The sequence below is a fragment of the Anas platyrhynchos genome, chromosome 8 (genome assembly GCF_047663525.1).
Source record: "Anas platyrhynchos isolate ZD024472 breed Pekin duck chromosome 8, IASCAAS_PekinDuck_T2T, whole genome shotgun sequence".
In the NCBI taxonomy this organism is placed as follows: domain Eukaryota; kingdom Metazoa; phylum Chordata; class Aves; order Anseriformes; family Anatidae; genus Anas; species Anas platyrhynchos.
Window position 1 is genome coordinate 10,746,213 of NC_092594.1, and position 22,613 is coordinate 10,768,825.

The 22,613-nt window shown below is 35.2% G+C and overlaps 1 protein-coding gene across 1 annotated transcript in view; it reads right to left on the bottom strand.

The window, feature by feature from the left end:
- CDC14A (cell division cycle 14A) overlaps positions 1 to 22,613 on the bottom strand; it is a 58,878-nt gene that overhangs the window by 2,611 nt on the left and 33,654 nt on the right. Inside the window, 9 exon segments of the mRNA XM_027462588.3 lie at positions 7,460 to 7,520; positions 7,522 to 7,782; positions 8,730 to 8,858; positions 10,232 to 10,279; positions 10,802 to 10,917; positions 11,764 to 11,920; positions 15,611 to 15,749; positions 17,655 to 17,885; positions 19,755 to 19,842. Of these exon segments, the coding sequence (XP_027318389.1) occupies positions 7,460 to 7,520; positions 7,522 to 7,782; positions 8,730 to 8,858; positions 10,232 to 10,279; positions 10,802 to 10,917; positions 11,764 to 11,920; positions 15,611 to 15,749; positions 17,655 to 17,885; positions 19,755 to 19,842 (1,230 nt within the window).

Here is a 22,613-nt window from a genome sequence, read left to right on the forward strand (position 1 = left end):
AGAGAAAACTATTGAACAACATGAGTCCTACAAAATCTCAGCCTTATTGTCTGGTTTCCACTATTCCTCCTGACCTGTGACTGTAGATATGCACACTGGCATCCATAATGAAACCTGTTAGTAGAAAAATCACTGCAGTATAAACCTTTAGAACACTAATACTGCCTTTTTTTTTTTTTTCTTCCTATACACTGAGACTAAACAAAATGTTTCTGAAGTTGTCTTTTAAATGCATTTTTCACATGTTCCAGATCTGAGACCATCTGGATGATCTTTCCTAGGTTGAGAAAGAAGTGCTGCCAGCATACAGAGACACTGACTAAAAAGGGTATGATTTTAGCACCAAATAGATTTGATAATGAAGGATATCGTGTAATAGAAAACAATTCACTGTAAAACAAAGCGGTGATAAAAAACATTCTTTTTTTTTTTTTCCTGTTATAGGTCAGAGTCACTATGAAATATACAATCATAAGTTTTTCCCCCCCAGTGTTCTCTGATCATTCTGGGTTATAAGCTTTAGTGCAAACATTTGTCAAGTTATTACATATGTAAAGAGGAAGGCAGAAAGAATATCCCTTCATTAAGAAGCACTCAAAACTTCTGCTCTCTTAATGATCCTCAAAGCTATCTCATTTTTGGAAGAATATTTTAAAAATCAGAATTATGGTTGCATCAGCTAAAGCAGGATTTTAAACTGATCCTCCAGAATTGAATTCCAAGCAAAGTTGATTAACAAAAACCAAAAATGCAGGAAATTTAGTGATACACTCTTGTGTGATGTACAGTAATAGATCACTTTAAGCAGAAGGATGGACAGCAGAAGGATGACCTGAAAAAATTGTACATATTCATTGTTCTCAGGAACAGCTGGCATTAGTTGACAGAGAGCCATGAGCATCACATGTAAGACAAAATAGACAGTAACGAGAAATTTTACACTACAATTTAAGTAAGCCTAAGTATTCTGAAATTTAAAATTCATTGAATTGTTATATATATGGATATTCATGGATATTCTTATCCATGCATTCAGATTGCTTGAAAACAAGATCGCATGTTTTGTAATTTTCATTACAGATGGGTAGGTATTTTTTATTCATTTAAATATTTATTTTAAAATAATCAGGAAACATGCTTCTTATAGTGTTTCCACCCTTCACAACAATTTTTCTAGAGTAAGATTAATTGAAAATCACATCCTGTAAAGTTCCTATTACTAAAAACATGGTGGCAGTTATAACATAGCAGTTGTAAAATATATGGACTAATTTTTGAGTTTGAAAAATCAGAATATAGTTGGGATGTTGATTTTTTTTTTCCTCCTTCCTGGATTTTACAGTTAAGTAATATTCTTAATATTTTACATTGTCCAAAGAGATTGACTGTAATATTTCAAAACCTAACTTTTTTTTTTTAATCTCAAATGGAGGAGTTTTCTATTTTAGAATTCACATTCCTACCTCCTATTTTGCAGTGAGTCAAAGTATAGCCTTTAATTCTGAAAGCTTTATTAAAAACAGAAAGCCCCAATCCACCTTTACAAGTCACAGGCTGGTATTTAAGACAATCTTTCTTAAAATAGAGGAAAAATATAAAAGAAAAATAAAATGAAGTTGCTGAACTGCCACAAAGAGAGAATAAAGTTAGTTAAGTAAAATCCTCAATGTGTAATCCTACAATGGTCTCGTCTCCTGCAGTGTCAAGCTCAGCATTTTATACCCAAGTATCCAACACTTAAACGAAGAATTAGATCGCTTCCCTACAATTAACGATATCATTCTAATCAAATTCATGCTGAAGCAACTGCTTAGATTATCATCTTTTTCTTGTTCAGTAGGAGACACTGAGAGTCTCCTGGAAAAGAAAATAAACCATGGATCCATCTAGGTGCTAGAACCATACTCACATGCATTTAACTTCAGGACTAAGTCAGCTACAAATTAACTTTTTAAAGACAACAACCCTACAGCATTTAGGTCTGTCTGTTAGGAACTGAACATGCACCTTCTCCAGAAAAGAGCAAAATTCAAGTATTACATAAGGATTTTATCCTAAAAATAGTGATCTCACAAGTAATTAAGTCTGAATGGCCCATCAACTCTCCCAAAACATTGTTGAAACAAGAATGTTGTAGAAGGAAAGAAATAATATGAAAACAAGATCCACTACAATAAATCAGGATATATTGTAAGAACTACATACACACTTCAAGTGACCCTTTGAGTCTGCTAGATTTACAGACCAGTAAAATACACTATATTTTTTTTCCAAAAAACTATATTTCCTGATGTTAAGCTGTAGTTAAGAAAACCTTTTCTAAAAGTATCAAGTTCATACACATAAATTTTAAAATACTGTTGCACTTCTGAATTTTTGAAATTTTTCCATCTTGCCAGTTTCCATGACAGCTATAGAAGCAAAAGGTGACTCATCTTAAGACTACCCAGATACATACTCTCTGGTAAAAATACATCGTAAGGAGTGATATTTTGTGTTTACAGTAGTTATAAATCCAAGGAAGGAATCTTATTGTAGTAGCTTAGATGTGGTTTTACATTATAAGATTATTTCTGCAAATTATAATTGTGAGATTATGTTTAATCAAAGCACACTACTTGTTAAATTTGCAAATAAAATATTTATTCTACTTGGTCAGAATGGCACGTTGTCCATTCTATGAAAACCAAATTTTTTAATCTAGTTCATCAGCATATGGCATCATAAAACATGATAAGGAAATGGATACACTTAGCAAGCTTACACTGATGAAAGAACAAAAGCCATCAGGGAAAAATATATGGCTGACAACCATAGGAAGACATAGTCACAGCTATTTTTGTTTTAGAATGTGAAATAGTAGTATTAATAAAGGGGTATTATTTTTTTTCATAAAAATAAGAAAATGAGTATTAGATAACATTCTCTTCCATACTGGAAAAAAGAATGATGTACTTGCATCACCTAAAACTTAAGGTTCCTCATTTTCTCACTAATTATATTAAAGAATGTTCATTAGAAATGAACATTTACTGTTCTAACCATCTTAAAATGCTCCTTCACCACCGGTGTTAATAGTTAAACTAATAAAGAGAAATAAGAATAAGGTGATTTTCCAAAATAAGAATACCTGTACAACTACAGATAGTTAGTTTGACATCTAACTCTGGTTAAGTGAATTCTGCTAGTAAAAAGCACAGACATGTAATTCATATCATTCAAGAGTTCTTTGATGAGAAGTTAAATGAATAAACATAACTATTGGTATATGTAATAGACTTCTGTCAGGTACATTATCTGATGTGCGCCAATTAGAAAAAAGTTCAATGTAATACGAGCACTTACTGCATCAAGGCTAAGGGTTGGCTGACAGGACTTCAAGTAATTTCAGCATCTAAAGCAGTGAAGTGGAAATCATTAAACAAAATTCTATTTTTAACTGAATTCTGCTAGAACAGGTGATAAGGCTTCATGTTACTCCATATTTTTCTCATGAGCTTATGACTGCTGATGAATATCAGCACAAGCAAAATATTACTTTAACCACTGACATCCAGATAAGACAATCTTCTGTGGTTCACAAATTGTTTCCAGGAAGAAGAGGGGGAAAAAAATGATGCTTTTATTCAACTAAATGCAGAGTTCTACAATAAAGAACGAGGAATGCAGGACATTAAACTATAATGTAAGCGTCAGTATCTTGGATAGCAAGAACTCCCAGTGCATTACAGTTAAAGAAGCTAACGCAAGCTTTGAATATATAACCAGGATGGCACTAGGTAGAAGCTTTCTGCACCTGAAAGATGTCAGAGTGCTACTTTCTGAAAAATAATTTTCAAAAAACTGTAAAGGTTTCTAACATTATCCAAAAGGATGTTTGAGCCAGTGTCATACATGCAAAAAGTTCTACAAAAGACAACAAAACTGAGATAAATAGCGTGAAATATCTTCATGACGAGAAAATAAGCTAAAGGACTATAATAAAGAGGTAGATCAAGTTTCAGATTAAAAGGTTTTAAGTGTGACTGTCTTCCAGTAGTGGGACCAACTATCAAAATAAAACCAATCAAAATAAACCAATATCTTCAAAACATCAAATTTCTTCAAAACAAATCAATATCAAGTAGGATCCATGTTAGCCAGTACATTTGAGACTCACTACCAGACAAAGAAGTATGCAGAGATTAGATATTTGAGTGTATAATCTTTGATCCTTATCAACAAATGGTATTAAGCCAGGAACTGCTGAAAGGTTCTATCTTACATCCTTCCATTACTATGTCACTAGGTAGGAAAAAGACTAACAATGTTCTTAAAACAGCACGTTCTAGAAAGCTACTTTTTCCTGTAGAAATACTTCCTGTTCTACCTAAAACTTCATTCTATGCCTAACAGATTTCATTTAAATTGTTATTTTAAGTCACTTACTAGTTTTGTTGCAAGGGAACAATATTTCCCTCCTGACAAAGATGCTCATAGCTTTACAGTGTCAGGATAACCATTTGCCTCTTTGTTAATTACTCTTTTCCTCTTGCTTAAACTAAGCAAGAATCAGTGTTCCTCATTTTTCCTCCTTTTTTTGTAAGAATTTCTCACTCTTAGCTAAGAAGGAAGCACGTAGCTCCAATACAAGACACGAGACAGTAATTTATATTGTAAACCCAGCCCCTTTCCCTACATGTTTGAGGAATTATTTGTTCAGTTCCGTTATCTTTAAGTTTACAGCTTAATCTTGATTTCACAGCAGATTAAATAGCAACATAGTGCTAGCCTTCTGTAAAAGGCTAGACAGAATAAGGAACAAGGCTTCAATCATTACTTAATTTCTAAGCCTATGCTTAAGGGACAAGCCCACCAACTTTGCTTTTCTTGTTAAGGATCACTTGTAGCATAAAGCAACTACCTTTCCAAAGGAGATGACAGTTACAGATTTTTAAGATGTAGTGTTTTTATTCAACCTCCAAAGCTTTAGCTGTTTGAGGAAGTGTCTGCTGTTCCTGGAATGGTTTGTATGACTACTTGGTACTCTTGTAACTAACCAGAGCTATTATGAATAACAGCAACTTATTTTTCATGATCAAGTCATGCTACTGGTGTAAGGCAACTCTATCCCTTAGGGCTCTCCACGTAGGTTTATGTATTAATGTGTAATATGTAGCTGTAACTAAGATGTGGCTAAAAACAAACAATTACTTCTGGCAGCATACCAGTTACACAAGGTTCTCTATTGTACTATTACTAGGTACTTCTTATTGTACTATTCTGTTACAGGAACTGATTGACCTTCCTGGGAATTACTGCTCAAGTTTATTTAAATGTGACAATATTGAAGGTTATTGAAGGCAAGAAATCCAAAAACGAGATGCTTTGCCACTTAGATATTCAAATTAGTGATTGCTCTCTACCTTTCTCTGTGTACTGACTTTTGTTCCACTATACACAGCTGGAGCCTTTGTCAGTTATCCTCTTCTGAGAATTGAATTTCTGTAAGCATATTGGATACAAAACTGAGATCACCTAGAAAGGCTGACTTTCTAGAAACATCAGAATTTATGAACAAGTGAAATACTCATGGCTGTGTCTCAAATCAAACATCCTCAGTTTGCTGTACAGCTTTTCATCTTCCCTTTTCATCTCTGTGTCTGGAAGAATTCAACCACACTAGTAAGTAGCTTGAACTAAAACAGCCCTGTTCCTCTAGAACTGGTTTCCTTATAAAAGTTACTAGGGTGGTTTCTGCATCCAACTTGAAACAAACCTGAGTTACGTATAGTTTGCCTCGTAAGATCCTATGCAACAGGTGAAAATAGTACCAATTTAAAGAGGTATGATAACTTCAGGTAACTTAAAAGAATGAGGTAGTATTCAAGAAGTCCCTAGGACATAAGTTACTGCCAATGCTTAAAGTACTGTTTAAACTCAAATTGAAACTCAATACAGATCACTCAGTGATTCTAATATCATGGAATTATTAACACTTATTGCAGATAAGTTGCAGTGGATAAGAAATGCATCGTAGCACAACTATTCTACTTTTCAAATGCAAGCATCCATTGAAGGAATAACAAAACATCTGAGGTAACAAGTTCCCTCACAGCAGCTTTGTTTTCATAATACTTTTCATACTAGCTAGGTTTCAGTCCCCCACAAATTCCACAATGAAACAGTGAAAATGCATTTCCTATTGTTGCCTGTCCTCATACAGTGCAACTCACACACCCAAGCTATAAACATGTGGCTTCTGACCTGTAAGTGGTGCCAATATACTAGCTGTTAATGAGAAGATTGGTCTCTTACTTCAGGAAAAAGAAAAAAAAAAAAGCACAACACAACCCATGAATGACCTTTTATGCTGATGTCCTAATAGCATGCAGGATGTGTATTGCCTGTTTTAAGGCAGTGGACTTGCCACACTGAAAAACAGTAGCAGGTATAACACTAAAACTGTAGTTGTACTGAAACAAATAACGTGTCTGTGGTAAGGAAACAGAAAGGAAAGGTGCAATATTCTCAAGTTACTTATATATGAAGTTGATTTTATTTCCAGTGCCTGAAAAATGTAAGATATAAAGTGTCAGTAATAAACAGAGGCTGATGGGTTCAATTAATTATAGGCAATATATTCCATTAAGTACAGTGCAGTAATTTTAATAATTAGTATGATATCCAATCTTTGGAAACCAGGTATACTAAGATGTTTATTAAATACTTATTTTTTTCCCTGAAATTGACATTCTCTAGCTGAATTTATTTCTGATTCCACAAGTGAAGTCTCTCTTGTCTCTCTTCTCTACATTTTGTACAGCATCACTTTCAAGTTGCACTAATTTATTCCTGTATCCTCTTTATACATACTCTTTCGCACAGAAAAAGGACACAAAATAAAACCAAGGCAGCAAAGTTCTATAGGTATGAAAACTAAAATGGTAAGACCATCAGAAATATATAGCCTTAAAATATTTTTCATTTAATGTTAGAAGAGTACTTCGGTTTCAAGTCAAGCACACTCATCTTTTAAAGGAATCCTATCCTTAAGAATGCACTATCTTCCATTTAGTATGACACATACAGTACAAAAGTTTCTTTAAATCCATTTTTGCATGAAGATTAAGATGCATAATAAACTTATAAGCTATATTATGGATAATTTGCAATGAAAATCTAAAGGGGATGAAGGTCCATAAAAAGGTATCAAGAAAGGTACTAACTTAAGTTTAGTATTGAATTATTTTCATAAAACCTCCATGATCTAGATGCTAGAAAAAAAAAGCAGGAAAAAAAAGCAGCTGAAAGGATTGTTACTTAAAAAGGCAACAGACAAAATGCTGTTGAAAAATATTAAAGGAAGTCAGAAAATTAAGCTAGTTTAAGAATACTTTTTTTTAAAAACAGCTTTGCTCACAGAAGCGAGGAAGATCAGCAGTGGTCAGAAGCCTGAAAGAGTTGTGACTGAACTTACAGGAATTGATCGAGTCTGGTATTGTGCTTGAGGAGCTGTAAGGCCCATAAAGGAGGGTTGATGCGTACTCATCTGTCACGGCGCTCTGAAAACTGGTTTGGCTGCTCAGGTTGTTGCCACTACTGCTGTTTCTGTTGTACAAGTTGTTGTTCAGTTCATGGTTATTTCTGCGAGGCAGCTGCAAGCTGCCATTCAAGTGGCTGGAGATTTGGCTTACAGAAAAACCTGTCCTAGAGGACAATGATGTCATTTTGGTCTCATCATCATCTGAAGCATCATACAGGTTCCCTAGAGAACTGGCTAGTCTGGAGTTTATGGAAACGCTGAATGGAAAACACATGGGGGGAAAAAATACACACAATGTATGTAGTACGTACACATAACAGACAATTCAGAAGACATTAGGTGAATAATATGGACCATTCTGAAACAATTAATGTGTGCACACAACTTTATCTTCTCTAAAGATGAAATTAACTAAAAACAGAATTCTGTGCTAGGAGTTCCCATACTTCATTTACTCAAGGCCCTGTCAGCTTTTACCTCTGTCAAATCACACGCACGTGCAGAAGATTGTGTTAAAAGGTTGAGGCGGTGACTGACCTACACTAACATACTTTATCTGCATGTAAGTTTAGGAACTCCTCCTCTGTTTCTTAGAGGTAATAGTGCGATAAAAGTCTTCAGATAACCAGGAAGGAATATGATAAAATTTGAGACTAACAATAAAAATAAGGTGTCAAAAAATCTGATTTAGTTGTTTTAAAAGTAAATAGTTGTGCCCAGAAGTTATGTAAAATGCATCATTATATATTTAATTTGACATCCATAATTACTTAGTACAGTAGGAATAATGGAATTGAATAGCAATGAATCAAGGGTTCATAAAAATCATTTCAATTACTGCTCAGTATTTTTCTGAGATTAATAATATACAGATTTATAGGAATAGTTGCAAAACTCCTATAAATTCATATGAATATAAAAAAACCTGAGCAACATAATACTGTTTCTGAATTGACACAATCCTCCCCAAACTCACACCAGTAGTGTTTTTATGTGTGTGTGTTTTGGGCAGGGTTGTTTGTTTTTTCTCCCCATCTGTAGGCAACTAAAATTTGGCTAGTGGAACAGCAAATAATTTTTCATGTTAATTTAAGCCTTCTCACACCCAAGAACAGCAAGTCCTTCATAGACTGCATATGTGTTGAAAACCACTGTAATATATAGTAAGCATTTGCACCAAAATGAGAAATAAAAAAAAAAAAACCTTTTAAGGTTAGAGGCTGACGATGTGGTAAATCTACTTATTCTTTCTGCAGACGGTAAATTAGCTGTCATGACTTTGGAGGCCTTCAGTGGAGACATGGATCCTTCGGTGCTGCCTGAAGTGTTCAGTCTAGAAGTAGTGGAGTTTTAGTGAGAAGTAAGATTATTATAATTGAAATGCACATCCCAAACACACAGTCTTTCAATACATAGACTGGTATTTTCAAAAGTGATAATCTCAAGATGTACTGAGAACTCAACAGCAAATTATTTGCCTGGTTTGAGAAACACTTAAGGTGTTTTTCTCTTTCTATACCATATTATATTGTTATAGGTTACTTTTCACCTCAATATTTTGTGTCAAATTTGCAAAGACAAAGAATACTTTTTAAGTTTAATAAAAATTAGTAAATGAAGAGCCTAGAAGTAGTATGAAATTCTCTCCATCGTTAGACCAAGGGGGTATAGTCATGATCAGCTCCTAAGGCCTTGGGTACAAGCCTCCAACTACAAGCACAGAAGGAATGACAGCAGATATAGCTTTACTTCCACACCAAAAAAAAAAAAAAAAAAGAAAACCATGTAAACAGAAGTCTCTGAAGTTAGACACCTGGAGTAATCTATCTGAAAAATCCAGGCTGCAATAAAAATGAAGGTAATGTGTTCTTTTTCATACTAGTGCTTTATAATGACAAATACTATGTCTTACATAGTGTATTTTAAATGTAATGGTAAAGGGTTCAGCAGTTACAAAAGCGTAAGAGCTAAATCCACTATTCCTATTGCTCTTAAAGTTAAGCCAATTTTTATTCTAGGTTTTATTTTCTTTAGAGGGGAACTGTTACTACTATTTCAATTTCAGTATGTGTCGTAAATGGAAAACATTTATGAAAATGAAAAGAAACCGTTGGCTTTCTTGGATCCACAGAAACTTCTGGGAAGTACTTATTTGTAGTAAAAGGTTCAGTGTCCAATTTTAAACCATCAGAAGGTACTAAAACTCAATATTCATCTGGTACATCTGATAAAAATATTGATTGTATAGTCTGTAGTCCATCTACAAGAACCACACAGACCACAACTTGTGATATACAGGCAACATTTATCTGATTTAGGTTTTTGAGACAAGTATTTATTTTTACAGAAATGAACGGGTTATGAGTTAACTATCCAACTTTCACCGCATAACAGCATGGATATCAGAAAATATAAAGAAATTACTTGTATGTACTAGTTATTAAGGAGAATTCATGTACTAGTTATTAAGGAGAATTCAAGGTATCCCCAAAGTACAGCTGTATCCCTCTGCTTAACTATTTTTTATTTTCTTTTTTTTTTGCGATTTGCAGCTGCTTAAAAAGGTTTGTTCCCTGCCATTTCTCACAAGTCAGAAACTGCTAATCAATTGATGTGATACGCATAACTCAAAACACTGAATACAGAAGACTAAAGTGGTATACATTTAGAACTATAATCAAATAGATAATTTCTTAAGGTTAATACCTGAAAGGTTGAGATATGGACCTGGTGTGCAGTTTCATTTCTTGTAGCCTAAAGAAATTAAAGAAGGCATTTTAAAAATCAAAAGTTAATTTATTTCAAGTATACTTGCATATTTCACACAGGCTTTAAAGTATGAAACTAACTTAATTTTAATTTAAACAGCAGAGATCATTTAGTATTAAGAAACTGCAGGTTTAATTCCAAACTTTAAATTTTTACAAACCCTAAAAGGTTCAAAATTGATATATAACAAGAAAGAAAAACTACAGAAATTAAAAAGTATTTTAGTTAGGGACAAGTTTTAAAATGCTACATAGACATAAATATGAAGGTCTTGAAATAGTTTTCTGCTTTATCTTTTGCTGCTAAAAAGTAACTAGTTATTCTGAACAGGAAGACAGAAAATAAAAGAACAAATTAATAAATATGCAACTAATACACACACACAAATTTCCACCACAGAAGTGGCACAACTAGTACCACTGCTTAAACAAGATGGTGTACTTGCTATAAAGATCTGATAGCAGAGTGAATTTAAAATTGCAAATTACCACAGAATTATTTAATTACCTCAGAGCTCCAGTTGTAGTAGAGCATGGCCTTCTCCGACTTTTTAAGGCATGAAGCTTATCTCCCTGTGTCATGCCATTCTTTGCTTCCGTACCTGTTTTGTCTTCATATTCATTCTGTGAAACATAAAGTATGCAAGCAAAGAAATATATAGAATTTTTAAGAGCAATGTAGTTCAAAACTAATGAACATCTCCTTTGCAAAGATTAACATTTAAAAAGCTATTTTACAATCTTTTACATTCATGGGGAACTATGCTATCTTTGTACAGTTCCAGTAGATAAAACGTGTCATTGTGCAATTGCACAACCAAACCTCAAAATCAGTTCAGGATGCTCGAATCTAATGCCACTCTGTATTTAAATACGTCTGTTTTTATAGTACCTGAATTCCAACTCTTTCCTCCATAACTATTACTAACAGTTTAAAGTTTTTACTAGTTCAGAAGAAGACATGTTCACTTTAGCTGATACTTCATGCCTCTCCTCACACTAAATAATTATAAGATCCTTAACCCAAATGTACATGTAACAGCAGTAATCCACAACACTGCAATAAAGGGACGGACATCTATACACTCATGCATTACCAGCTAGAAGCTTGTAATAAGTAGATTTCCATTAGGAAAATTTATCCCCTATGTTTCCAAAACAAATGAACAAACAAAAAAAAAACCACAACTGAAAATTGTGGAAGACTTATCTGAAATTACACAAACCTTCCTGAAGTGACCAGAAGTGACCGACACTTTTACATATATTTCACAAAGTTTTGTATATTTTTCACAAAGTTTTAAATATACTCCAAGCTTTTTTGTTTTTGAGAAAATTGAGATTTGTTCTAATTGAACCTATTTAAAAAAAAGTCCAAAAAAAACCCCTCAAACCTAAATGTGATCTATAGCTACTTATAATGATCAGCTTTATCTCTGCTTATTTGAAATTCTTCTTATAAACACTTACCTCCCCGTATTGATCCAAGTCTTGTACTTTTTTCAAGCTGTCACTGATTGACATATCACTCAAGCCACAAAGAACTCTGTTAATGTTTCCATCAACTACTCGTTGTTTCTGTTTGGATTGGATGAGATCTCCCTCCAGCCATAACATTGCTTGCTTCCTTTTGGATTCAAAAGGAATCAATTAGTATCAATAAATTTGCACACAGATAAAAACAATATGGAAACATGCTACTTTTATAGATTGACAACATTTGAATCCTCTGTGCATCTTCAACTGAAAATAAATAGTCTGAACATTTTAACACTAAAAAAATCATCTTTGATGGTTAAAACATACAAAAGAAATCTCAAAACAAGTCTGTAGCCATCGAAGAAATATTACACAACTAAAACTTCATTTTGCAAAATCCTAATAGTAAAAGAGATTAACTAACTGAATTGCCATAGCATTTAAAGGCTCTTAAAAGCCATTTAAAAATCATATAAATTAATTCTTTTATATACATAATGGGTAGAATAAACGATGACACCACACTTTAACTTACTATCAGCATACATCTTGTGTATATGGATATTGTGTGGCAGAAGTGGCCATTGTCATGTGAAGTTTAACAGGAGTTTAGGAGCAACTTTCAGAAAATACAAGATTACATCCTTTAGACAGGTGGCAAAAATAATCATCATTTAATTGCTATGTACTTGGGCTTAGCGTGCTTTTGCTGGATAGATACCTGTCAAGCTTCTATACATAGAAGTTCCAATTCAAGAACTGAGATCCTATTACCTATTATCATAACAAAATTAAATTCTTAAAACTGAACAGAAAAAAAAGTCTGAGAAGATAACCTCACTGGAAACTTTTCTTTTGAAACAGAACGTTAAGGTAAAGCCTAAGAGTCAAGTAGCCTGAGCCAGTTGCCCAAGCTTGCACAATAACGAATGGGAAAGCTAAACACTGAAAGGTTTCACCACATCCCAAGAAAACTAAGTGTGTTAGGGTGGCGGGGAAGCACACAAACCCACTAAATCCACCTAACAAAAGCAGCCTATAAAAGACATTCAAATTCAAGAACATTTTAAGTCTTTCAAGATTAATTGCATTCACAGTAGCAAACTCATTTGATACCCTCCTACCCAAGTGATGTTTTTTTCCTACAAAAAAAAAAAAAAAAAAGGAAAAAAACCTATTCAAAACCTCCCTCAATAAACCTCAAAGGACCTAAGGAGATGAAGCTTTGACATCTATGAAAGCTGGGAGAGCAAATTTGTAAGATTTAACCTTTTTGTCAGATGCAATTTTGCAGTCCTGAGACCAAGACTTTTCATATTAGACTGATAAAACTGATGTTAGTTTCTTCCTCCTCATTCCCATTTTGAGGCTACTGGTGACATCACTTGAATTTTGTCTGAATATCCAAACAGGTATCTCTTGCCATTAGGTTTTTCAGTTCTCACTGACCAATACAACAACTCTTGGATATAAATGATATAAATGATACAGATATTAATGAAAAAATCTGAAAGATCTTTGGCTATCTACAAAATCAAACTAAGTATTTCAAGGCCACTGCAGAAAAGACTTAGTTACTGTACATGTATTTCTCATTCTTCAAGTGAACAGCACTTACTAATCACCTAACATCTTCCTCTCTTATTCGTGCTGTATTATGGAAGTTATTTTTAGAAATTCATCAACCAAGGATCAGCAAGGTGTAGAAAAATTTGATCTGTCTTCAGTGAGCACTTGTGGTTCGTGAAAGTTTGTGATTTACAGTATTTTGAACAATGGTGGGCCATTTCTCAAATAAATGAGTATCCATTCCAATGAGCAGAACGTAAATAGGAATCCTAATTCATGCTCCATTTCTGTTAGGAATTACAGTAACACTTCTTTCTCTGGAATCCTATTTTAGATGCAAGGTCAGATAATGTTTTTCTGTATTTATACAGTATCTTTTCGTCATAACAATGAAAATGCCTGATGTTTAGCTGAAGAAGGTATCACCTCAGAAATATCGGCATGACTACTACAGTAGTAATTCAACACAGAAGTCACTATGAAATTACACCCAACATCAACATCACTGTAGCCAGTGTAATTGTACTGGAAATTGTATTTCCAGTCAGACCCAGTCAGGATCAAACTTTGAATCTCCCATTCAAATTACCTGTACACAAAGTGTTTTCAAATTAAAGTATATAGTCAAATTTGAGAAGGAGCCATATTAAAACTATAGTTATGTTTTGCTAATAACTACATTAGCTCCAGGTCAGAAATGTTCATACATTATGTCAGGAATCTGACAGAGAGCATAAGTTGCCCACCACACACTTATTTAATCCTTAGTTACAATAAAGAAAAATGATTCAACTATTACTATGGCAAGATTCAAGTGTCATCATAGGCTTGAAGTATATAAAGTATATCTTTTCTGTATTAACATTTTAATAAATCTTTATTGTTGATTTAATCTTACATCTACACCTGGAATTTATACTGCCAATGTGTTTATCTCCTAAGACCCCCAGATCACAAATATGCAGTCTTGAGACCCTCTGCCCCTGAAGGCAACAAAAAGCACAGCGCTCCAGAGAAGGTGATTGCTAATAAGCTCTACCTCAATCTCAAATTCATCTCAACTTAAATATATTACAGCAGGCAGTAATATACAATATTAGAAGACAGAAAATAGATCCTAAACAATAGCACAAGATGGATAAAGATGTATGTAGTGGGTTTACGTGGCAAGGTTTTGGTAGCAGGGGGCCATAGGGGTGGTTTCTGTGAGAAGGATCTAGGAGCTGCCCCATGTTTGGTAAGGGCCCCACTGCTGACCAGAGCTGAGCCAATAAGTGATGTTGTTTTGCGCCTCTGTGAGAGCATATTTAAGACAGGGAAAAAAAACGCTGCGCCACACAACAGCTGGGAGAGTGAGAGCAGTGAGGAACAGCCTTGCAGGCGCCAAGGTCAGTGCAGAAGGAGGGGGAGAGGTGCTCCAGGCGCCGGAGCAGAAGTCCCCTGCGGCCTGTGGTGAGGACCATGGTGAAGCAGGATGTCCCCCTGCAGCCCATGGAGTACCACGGTGGAGCAGGGTTCCACGCTGCAGCCCGTGGAGGAGACCACGGTGGAGCAGGTGGCCCTGCACCGATGGAGGCTGCCGCCTGTGGAAGACCCCTGCCGGAGCAGATTCTGGGCCAGACCTGTAGCCCGTGGAGAGGAGCCCGCACAGGAGCAGGTGACCTGGCAGGAGCTGCTGCCTGTGGGGGAGCCAGGTTGGAACAGTTTTCTCCTGAGGGATGGACCCCGTGGTACGGACCCATATCTGGAGCAGTTCTGGAAGAGCTGCTGCCTGTGGGAAGCCCACGCCGGATCAGTTCATCAAGGACTGCATCCCGTGGGTGGGACCCCACAGCACAGGGGACGAGAATGACCGAGAAGGAGCGGCAGAGAAGAAGTGCTGTAGACTGACCATAACCCCCATTCCCCCATGCCCCTCGGGGGGAGGAGGTGGAAGAGGGTGGATTGGGGGGGGGGGGGGGAAAGGTGCTTTTGGTTTCTTTCCTTTGTTTCTCACTTCTCTAGCTTGTTAGTAAGATTTATTGCTTATTACTATCTCCCTATGCCGAGTCTGTTTTGCCTGTTACAATAATTACTGCATGATTTTCTCGTCCTTATCTCAACACCTTTGAGCCTTTTACACATATTTTCTCCCTATCCCTCTTTGAGGAGGGAGAGTGAGAGAGCGGCTGTGGTGGAGCTCGGCTGCCCACTCGAGCGGAACCATGACAATGTAGAATAAGGATGTAGAAAAGCAGTTGATTCTTAGTAGCAAATTAAATACACATACTCTTCCAAGAAGTGTTGCTGAGGTCCTATAATAGAGCCTGGTCGACATATTCTTATCCAAGCAATGGCTTCAGCATGCGTGAATTTATAGTGTTTCATTATGTAGCAGGCAATCAGCGTTCCTGTTCTCCCCAGGCCAGCTAAAGAAACACAAATATTACACACAAAGTCATGAGCATTTCCTAAGTATCAAATTCAAGTATAAGATATAAGAAAACTTTTTAATAATGTTGTTTACCACTTGAATATTTGAAGAAAATTTCTGATTCAGTATCCTGTTTGCCATATTATTGGATTTCAGTGCTGTACATATATGAGGTAGTATATCATATTTACAAAAAAACATCCTTAAGAAAACATGCAACTGATCACTTCTCCCTTGTGCACTTCTACCTCAAACATTTTTTAAGGGTTGATATTTAAGAAAACTGTGACCAAGATTGATTTTGTACTTGCAAAAACTAGTTAAATAAGTAAATCCAGATACCTTTGTACCTTCAGATATTTATCAATCTCCCCTGTTGAGGGATTTTTTGAAACAGCAAAAATCCCATGGCTTGCTGTAGCTGAGCAAACCAAGCTACCAGGGCAACTATGAGAAGTTCCCATGACAGTGTTCCCACATCGCCCAATTGAGGAATTCAGAAAAATATTGTTACCAGTAGCTGGCTTCAAGGACAAGGTCTATGTGACTGCTAATCACAAGGGGGTTGTTTTCTTGTAGTTGTTTGTCTGAGTGCTTTTGACCAATAATCTTGTGTGAAACACTATCTGCCCCTGTTAAGTTCGCTATAAAAGTTAGGCTATTTGGGCAATAAAATTGAGCACAATCTGACTCTACTGGTGTCTGTTGTGCTTTCGGCCGTGCTTCCTGCAACACTCCCCTACCCCTTTAAGCCCTTTTTAGGCTGAATGGTCCCAACCCACTCCTCATAGAAGTGCTCCAGTCCTTTGATCAGGCCCTATGTTGGACCATTTCTATTAAGTCCGTGTCTGTCTTGTACTGAGGAGCCCAGAACTGGACACAGCACTTCAGGTGAGGCCTCACCAATGCTGAGTAGAGTAGAAGGATCACCTATCTTGGCTGCTGGCAATGCTTTGCGTAATGTAGCCAAGAATACTCTTAGCCTTCTTAGTGGTAAGGGTACAGTGATTTGTTCAACTTGGTCCACCAAGACTCCCTGGTCCTTTTCTGCAAAGTTGCTGTTCACAGCCAGGTGAGTCCCAGCACATACTGGTGCCTGGAGTTGTTCTTCCCCTGTACTTGGTGAAGTGAACTATCTATATAAAAAGCAATATGTATTGAACAGTATATAATTCTGCCACACCAACAAGTTGCTGGCAAATCAGCTTGTTTACCTGACATGCGTATTTAGTGCTCATGAGGGAAAACAAACAAAACACAACAACATTGATTGAATAGCACTATTACTGTTTCAGATCAGCAAGACATTTGTCTCCACAATGTCCTTACACAATTCTTCAAACATACATCAAGATGAACCCTTCAGAGCCTTTGTTAATCCTTCTTGACTAAGCATGTTCTGTATATTTTCTAGCTGATACGCTGACATAGGCTGGTTTGAAACACTGGCATCACAATAACTCAAATTAGCTTGAAAACGTAGAAGTTATGCTCCACAGAAAAATGTAGAATAACAGTCCCAAAAGCACAAAGAAACCCTTTCAGTCATTAGCATTATACTAATCTGCTAGGAAATGCCAACTGTGAAAGAATAATGCAAAAGAGAAGTCTGCATTAACTAAAACTCATGCATTCAAGTGAAACTAAAAGAAAAAAATCATAGAACAATGAACAACAGTTTGTCAGTTTCTGTACACAGTAGTGTAGGCTGAAAGAGCTTAATATGCACATGAAAATATTTGGTATTTGTCACATATTTAGTCAAATTAAAAAGCAGTATTACTTTCACATGAATAGGTTATTTTTCAGGGTTTTATCATTTTTAAAATTTTTTGAAATAAATTCTATGCATTTATACTTATTTTGAACTTCAGTATGAGAAATAAATACATTCACGTACCTTTACAGTGTACAGCAATAGCACCGCCAGCATTCTCACAAATGTTCAGGAACCTCTGAACTATACTGTCGCTTGGTGTGCTTCCATCTATGAAGAACAAGTCATAATGCTCAAACCCAGCATCAGTGAAACGTTTTGCCTCATAAATTTTTTTGTTTAGCCTTATGATTGATGTGACATTATGTTTCCTGAAATAGGGAAAGTAGGCTTCAGGTGCATGGAGAGGATAACCTGTAAAAAAAACAAAGCAAGGTGCATTGCATCAACTGTTTTATGAGAATGAAGTTCAGTGTCCTGCTAGTCAAAATCCTTCTAAAAATTTTTGACTAGTAAACATCCTAATACTGAAGATGTTTTAATATTTTATTCAGAATAATACAGAAAGTTGTTGATATTGAAAACATCCACAAAATGCTCACTATAATTAAAAGAAATCAGAAAAAAAAAAATAAAGCACAGCATTTCTGAAGCACTGTACTGCCTCTTGTTTAGCCCATTCCCCTCTACTTGTAGAGATTTACAGATAGTTGAAAGCTAACTACATATACGAACTTCGCATTTCAGAACAGCTCTTTATCATAAGAATAAAACATGCTGGAATAGGACAGATTGTGTTTATGAGGAAAACAGATTGGTGATCTACATTATGGACAAGAGGAGTAGTCAAGGGTAAAGCAGTGCCAGAAAAATTGATGCTTCACTGTGATGAAAAAAAGCTTTATTGCCTTGATTCAATTGAGACACAATATGATCCTCTAGATGAAGTGTTCATAAAGGTAGAGAGAAAAGAAAGGATTAAGTGATGTTCTCATCAAGTTGCTAGTTAGTTTACTTCTCCTTTACCTTTAATTTGCCAACTACTTTCTTTTCCCAGCTCCTTCTTGGTAAGTTTCTGCTAATTTATGCTAGATTTCACCTCAGCCCATGTATTTTTCTTCAGATTCTTAAATAGGTTTACAGTTACTTCCCTCCACATCAATTACACTCAAAAATTAAGCTACTTGATATCTGCACGCATTCCTGAATTGAACATTTTTATTTAAAAATGCCTAGGTAGTAAGGCATGCCTATGCCTAGGTAGTAAGTAGTATAAAACTGCAAAAAAGGTGCAGGTGAAATTAGTCCACATCACATCCCCACCAATACAATAGCATTACTTGATCTCCCTAGATCAAACAGGTTTGAGACATTTCATGGGACATTTCTACAAGTCATATACACATTGGTCAACACGATTACAGTTGCAGCATAATGAGAAAAATGTAGCTTTGCAATGTGTACTTACTCTCATAACTGGATCATAAGCATTAGTGTTCATTTAATAGTATTTCAGTTGTATACACATTAAAAACATAACAGATTCTAAAAAAACATATTCTAAAAAACTTAAAAGATTTTCCAGATTCTACAGAATAATTTGGATCATTTTGAAGATGTTCTGCAAGCAGCAACTCCAACAGCGACTAGGGGAAAATCCAAAGCAACCAAAATATTGTCTCCATAGATTTTGATTAAATCTTCAGTGGACATATTGTACAAGTAAAGGAAACATGAGAGAGCAGTAGTAAAGAGGTAGATACTCAGAAAACGCGCTCTTAGAAACAAAATAGCATGGTACAAGGAATGAGGTGAAATTAAGCAAGAAATATGATTGATTTTCCTTTTAGCTGGACCAAATCTCTACTTTGTCAGTCAAGTTTCTCTTTTTGTATTCCATTAGAATTACATATATTCTTTCCATTATCCCAAGTAGGAAAGACAAACTTCCTTTTAAAGACTTTCCTTGCCTTTGTTACAAAACCCTTGATACAACTCACCTTTAATTCTGCATACTTATCCTATCAGGTGTCAGTTTCCAGACAGTAAGTAAAGTACCTGAGTTTTTCTGGTATTTTGCTCCGAATGGAAATCACTGACTGTTAGAAGAGACCTTTGAAATTAAGTTCTATGACTGCATATAAAATGTTCACTGCATTATTATTTCTGAAGACAATCTATAAACATCTATGATCTTTTGCTCATTTGCTACATATGTTTAACATGCTACAAAAAAAAAAAAGAATAGCACTAAAATACACACTCTAAAACCCTGAACCATACCATTTTCAAGTTTGCTTTTTGGATGTGGTCCACTAAATGCCAGAAATTTTCCTGGAATAATCCAGTTGAAGTCACCATTTTCTACTCGCTGGAAAAAAAAAATGCAAGAAAGAAAAAACATTTTAATATCTCTAGATACAAGTTAAAAAAATTAGTTTGTTCCTTTTTTTTTTTGTTTGTTTGTTTGTTTTACTATGTTCTTGCTGCATTAAAACACTTCAAATATAAGTTTGTCCTATATTTATAAGCTAAATAAGAACTAAACGTAAACTGTTTCTCAGAAATCTCTTCATAAAACAAAGCCACGGCAAGTTTTGCTAAGAAGTTTTTCAAATAAAAGTGGATCCTATATCTAAGGTATTTGTCCTGTACAGGGCTTGTGGTTTTAAGACACCAATGTATAATATTGCTGGCAAACACTAGCATTATCGTGTGTTTTAGTCAAAGAATATGGAAAAATGCTTCCCTGTAAGGAAGTAGGCACTAAAAAGCCAATTCATGGAAAACAAATTACAAAGAACAATTAGCCTTCAAAAGCAATTATCCTTTCTCCGTAGAAATGGAAATTCACACATTGGCATAGCTCTAATGAGCTCGCAATCATAGAAGCAAAATATAGATCAAAAATAAAAAATAAACTGAGGTTTTGCATCTCTTTGCAAAAATGGCTTTTCATTTTTAAATGAAAACTCCAGAAATGTTCTGTGAATTCTTTTCTTGATTAAACTGAAGAATGTCTTTTTTTTTAAACGAAGATTGACCATTCCTCACTTGGCAATGCAATTATTGTCAGCATGACTTTTAAGGACATGGCATTCAGTTCAACTGCATTATGAAGCTTGTGTTTTTTGCTCTCAGCTCACCAAAACATCTTAATGAATGAAAGGTTCTGATAATGGGCATTACTGTAATCAATTCACCAACTGTTTGCTTAGCTAACCCCATTAGGCTTGCTCCAAATATCCTCACACAGCAAAAACTCCGGTAAGTTAACAAGCTTGCGTAAGGACTAGTGAAATGATTCTTACTGCCAAGTCAGGACCGCTCCTCACAACACACAAATTTCTATTCCAGACTGCAATCTCAATATCATGGCACCTCTACTCCCTTTATTAAAGCAATTCTGTTCAATCCATCTGAATTATTTTTATATTTGCATTACCCGTTTTATTTATGAGTTAATTAGTTCTTTGTAGTACACAGCTTTTTGTGAAAAATTTAAATTTTAACCACTCTGAACTATATATATATATATATATATATTTTCAGCACCATATGCAAACATCACTGTAGCAAATTGAGAACTTGATTAACAAAAGGGGAATTAGCTGCCTTGATAGTGCAGTAAGATGGAAGAACTCTGTAGTTCATCTTCATAGATGAAACTGAATTTCCATTAGCCTGCTCCTTTTAAATCTTATGCAACTTTTCTCCACACAGCTATACATCTGAAGAGCTAACATAGAAACATATGGAACAATTAAAGTTCTAGAAATACAGCACAGTATATATCTAAAATACAAAGCTGACCATCATACATAAAATAGTAGAAGACACACAAAGAATAGACAAAAAAATTAAAAAGGATTCCAAGTTCTCACAAACTCAGACAGCGAACAGGATTCATTCAGACATGCATACATTTCACAGAAATGTAAAATGATGTTAAGCATTAAACAAGATACAGGGGCTGTTCTGTATACAGCTTTAGCCAATTGCTCTAATACTTTCTTTTCAGGCAGCTCATTGTATACTACATATACACATTACTAAGAGTTTCCACCCACCATTCATTTTTAGAATGAAATTTTACTGCTATACACAGATTAAGCTAAAACTAAGTAGTTCATCAAAGGCTACACTAATTTCTCAAGCTATGTTAATGTTCTGAACTCTAAAAAGAGAGTTGAATATATATTCAAACATTTAGTACACCTCTAGTCTATAATCTTTCTCCCTAACCAATGCAATAGCAAGAACTATAGACAGCTCCAAAAATAACTTCCAATACAACTACATTGTTTGTTACCGTCTTCATTAAAAACCCTCTTCCTCCTTTCGAGTGGAAATATGAGACAAAAACACCCAACTAATCTGGATATACACTTTGGGCCTGGAATTTCCTCTGGACACAACACGGCTCACAGGTGCAGCAAGAGTATATTTCAAAGTTTCTCTGCAGCAATATAGCTTGAAATGGCTGTCTATTACTAGAAGATAGAGATAAGAACTTACACAGTTTACATTTAAAATTACAGAATAAAGTCCTGAAGGAATCCAGAGCCACCCAGAGCATCTATTCTTAATTTGTAAGAAAAATGGCAGAAAAATGAATGACAATTTAGCTTTCTGGGACTTCATTAAGGAAATTTTTAGATGCATTTTAATTACTAGAATCCTGTACAATGCACTGATAAAAAAAAAGTGAGCTCACAATGTGCTTAATCTATATGGCTATACAAAAATTTATCATATACCAAGGACTAATAGCATCTCAAGAAGCTGTTCCACAGGTATTGAAAGAAAACAGATTTTGTGGGGCAGCTGAGAGACTTGGAGTCATATCCTGGAAGAAGAATGGGAAAGTATGAAAGCAGTCCCAGAAGCCAGGAAGGCTATGAGAGAACAGATTTCTTGCAATTTCAGTGCATCACATTGTAACGCTACTCATCTTGCATATTGTTCAGACAGAATAAAGTTTCAGGTATCTGTAGGCTTCCAACAGTTACCTAACCAAGGGAACTGCTGTGGTTTCATGTACTTACCGTACATACAAAGACTGAGTTTTACTTGATTTAGAATATTTTTCCAATATATTTTAAACTTGCGGGATACTAGGTATTCTAACTTAAGGCAAAC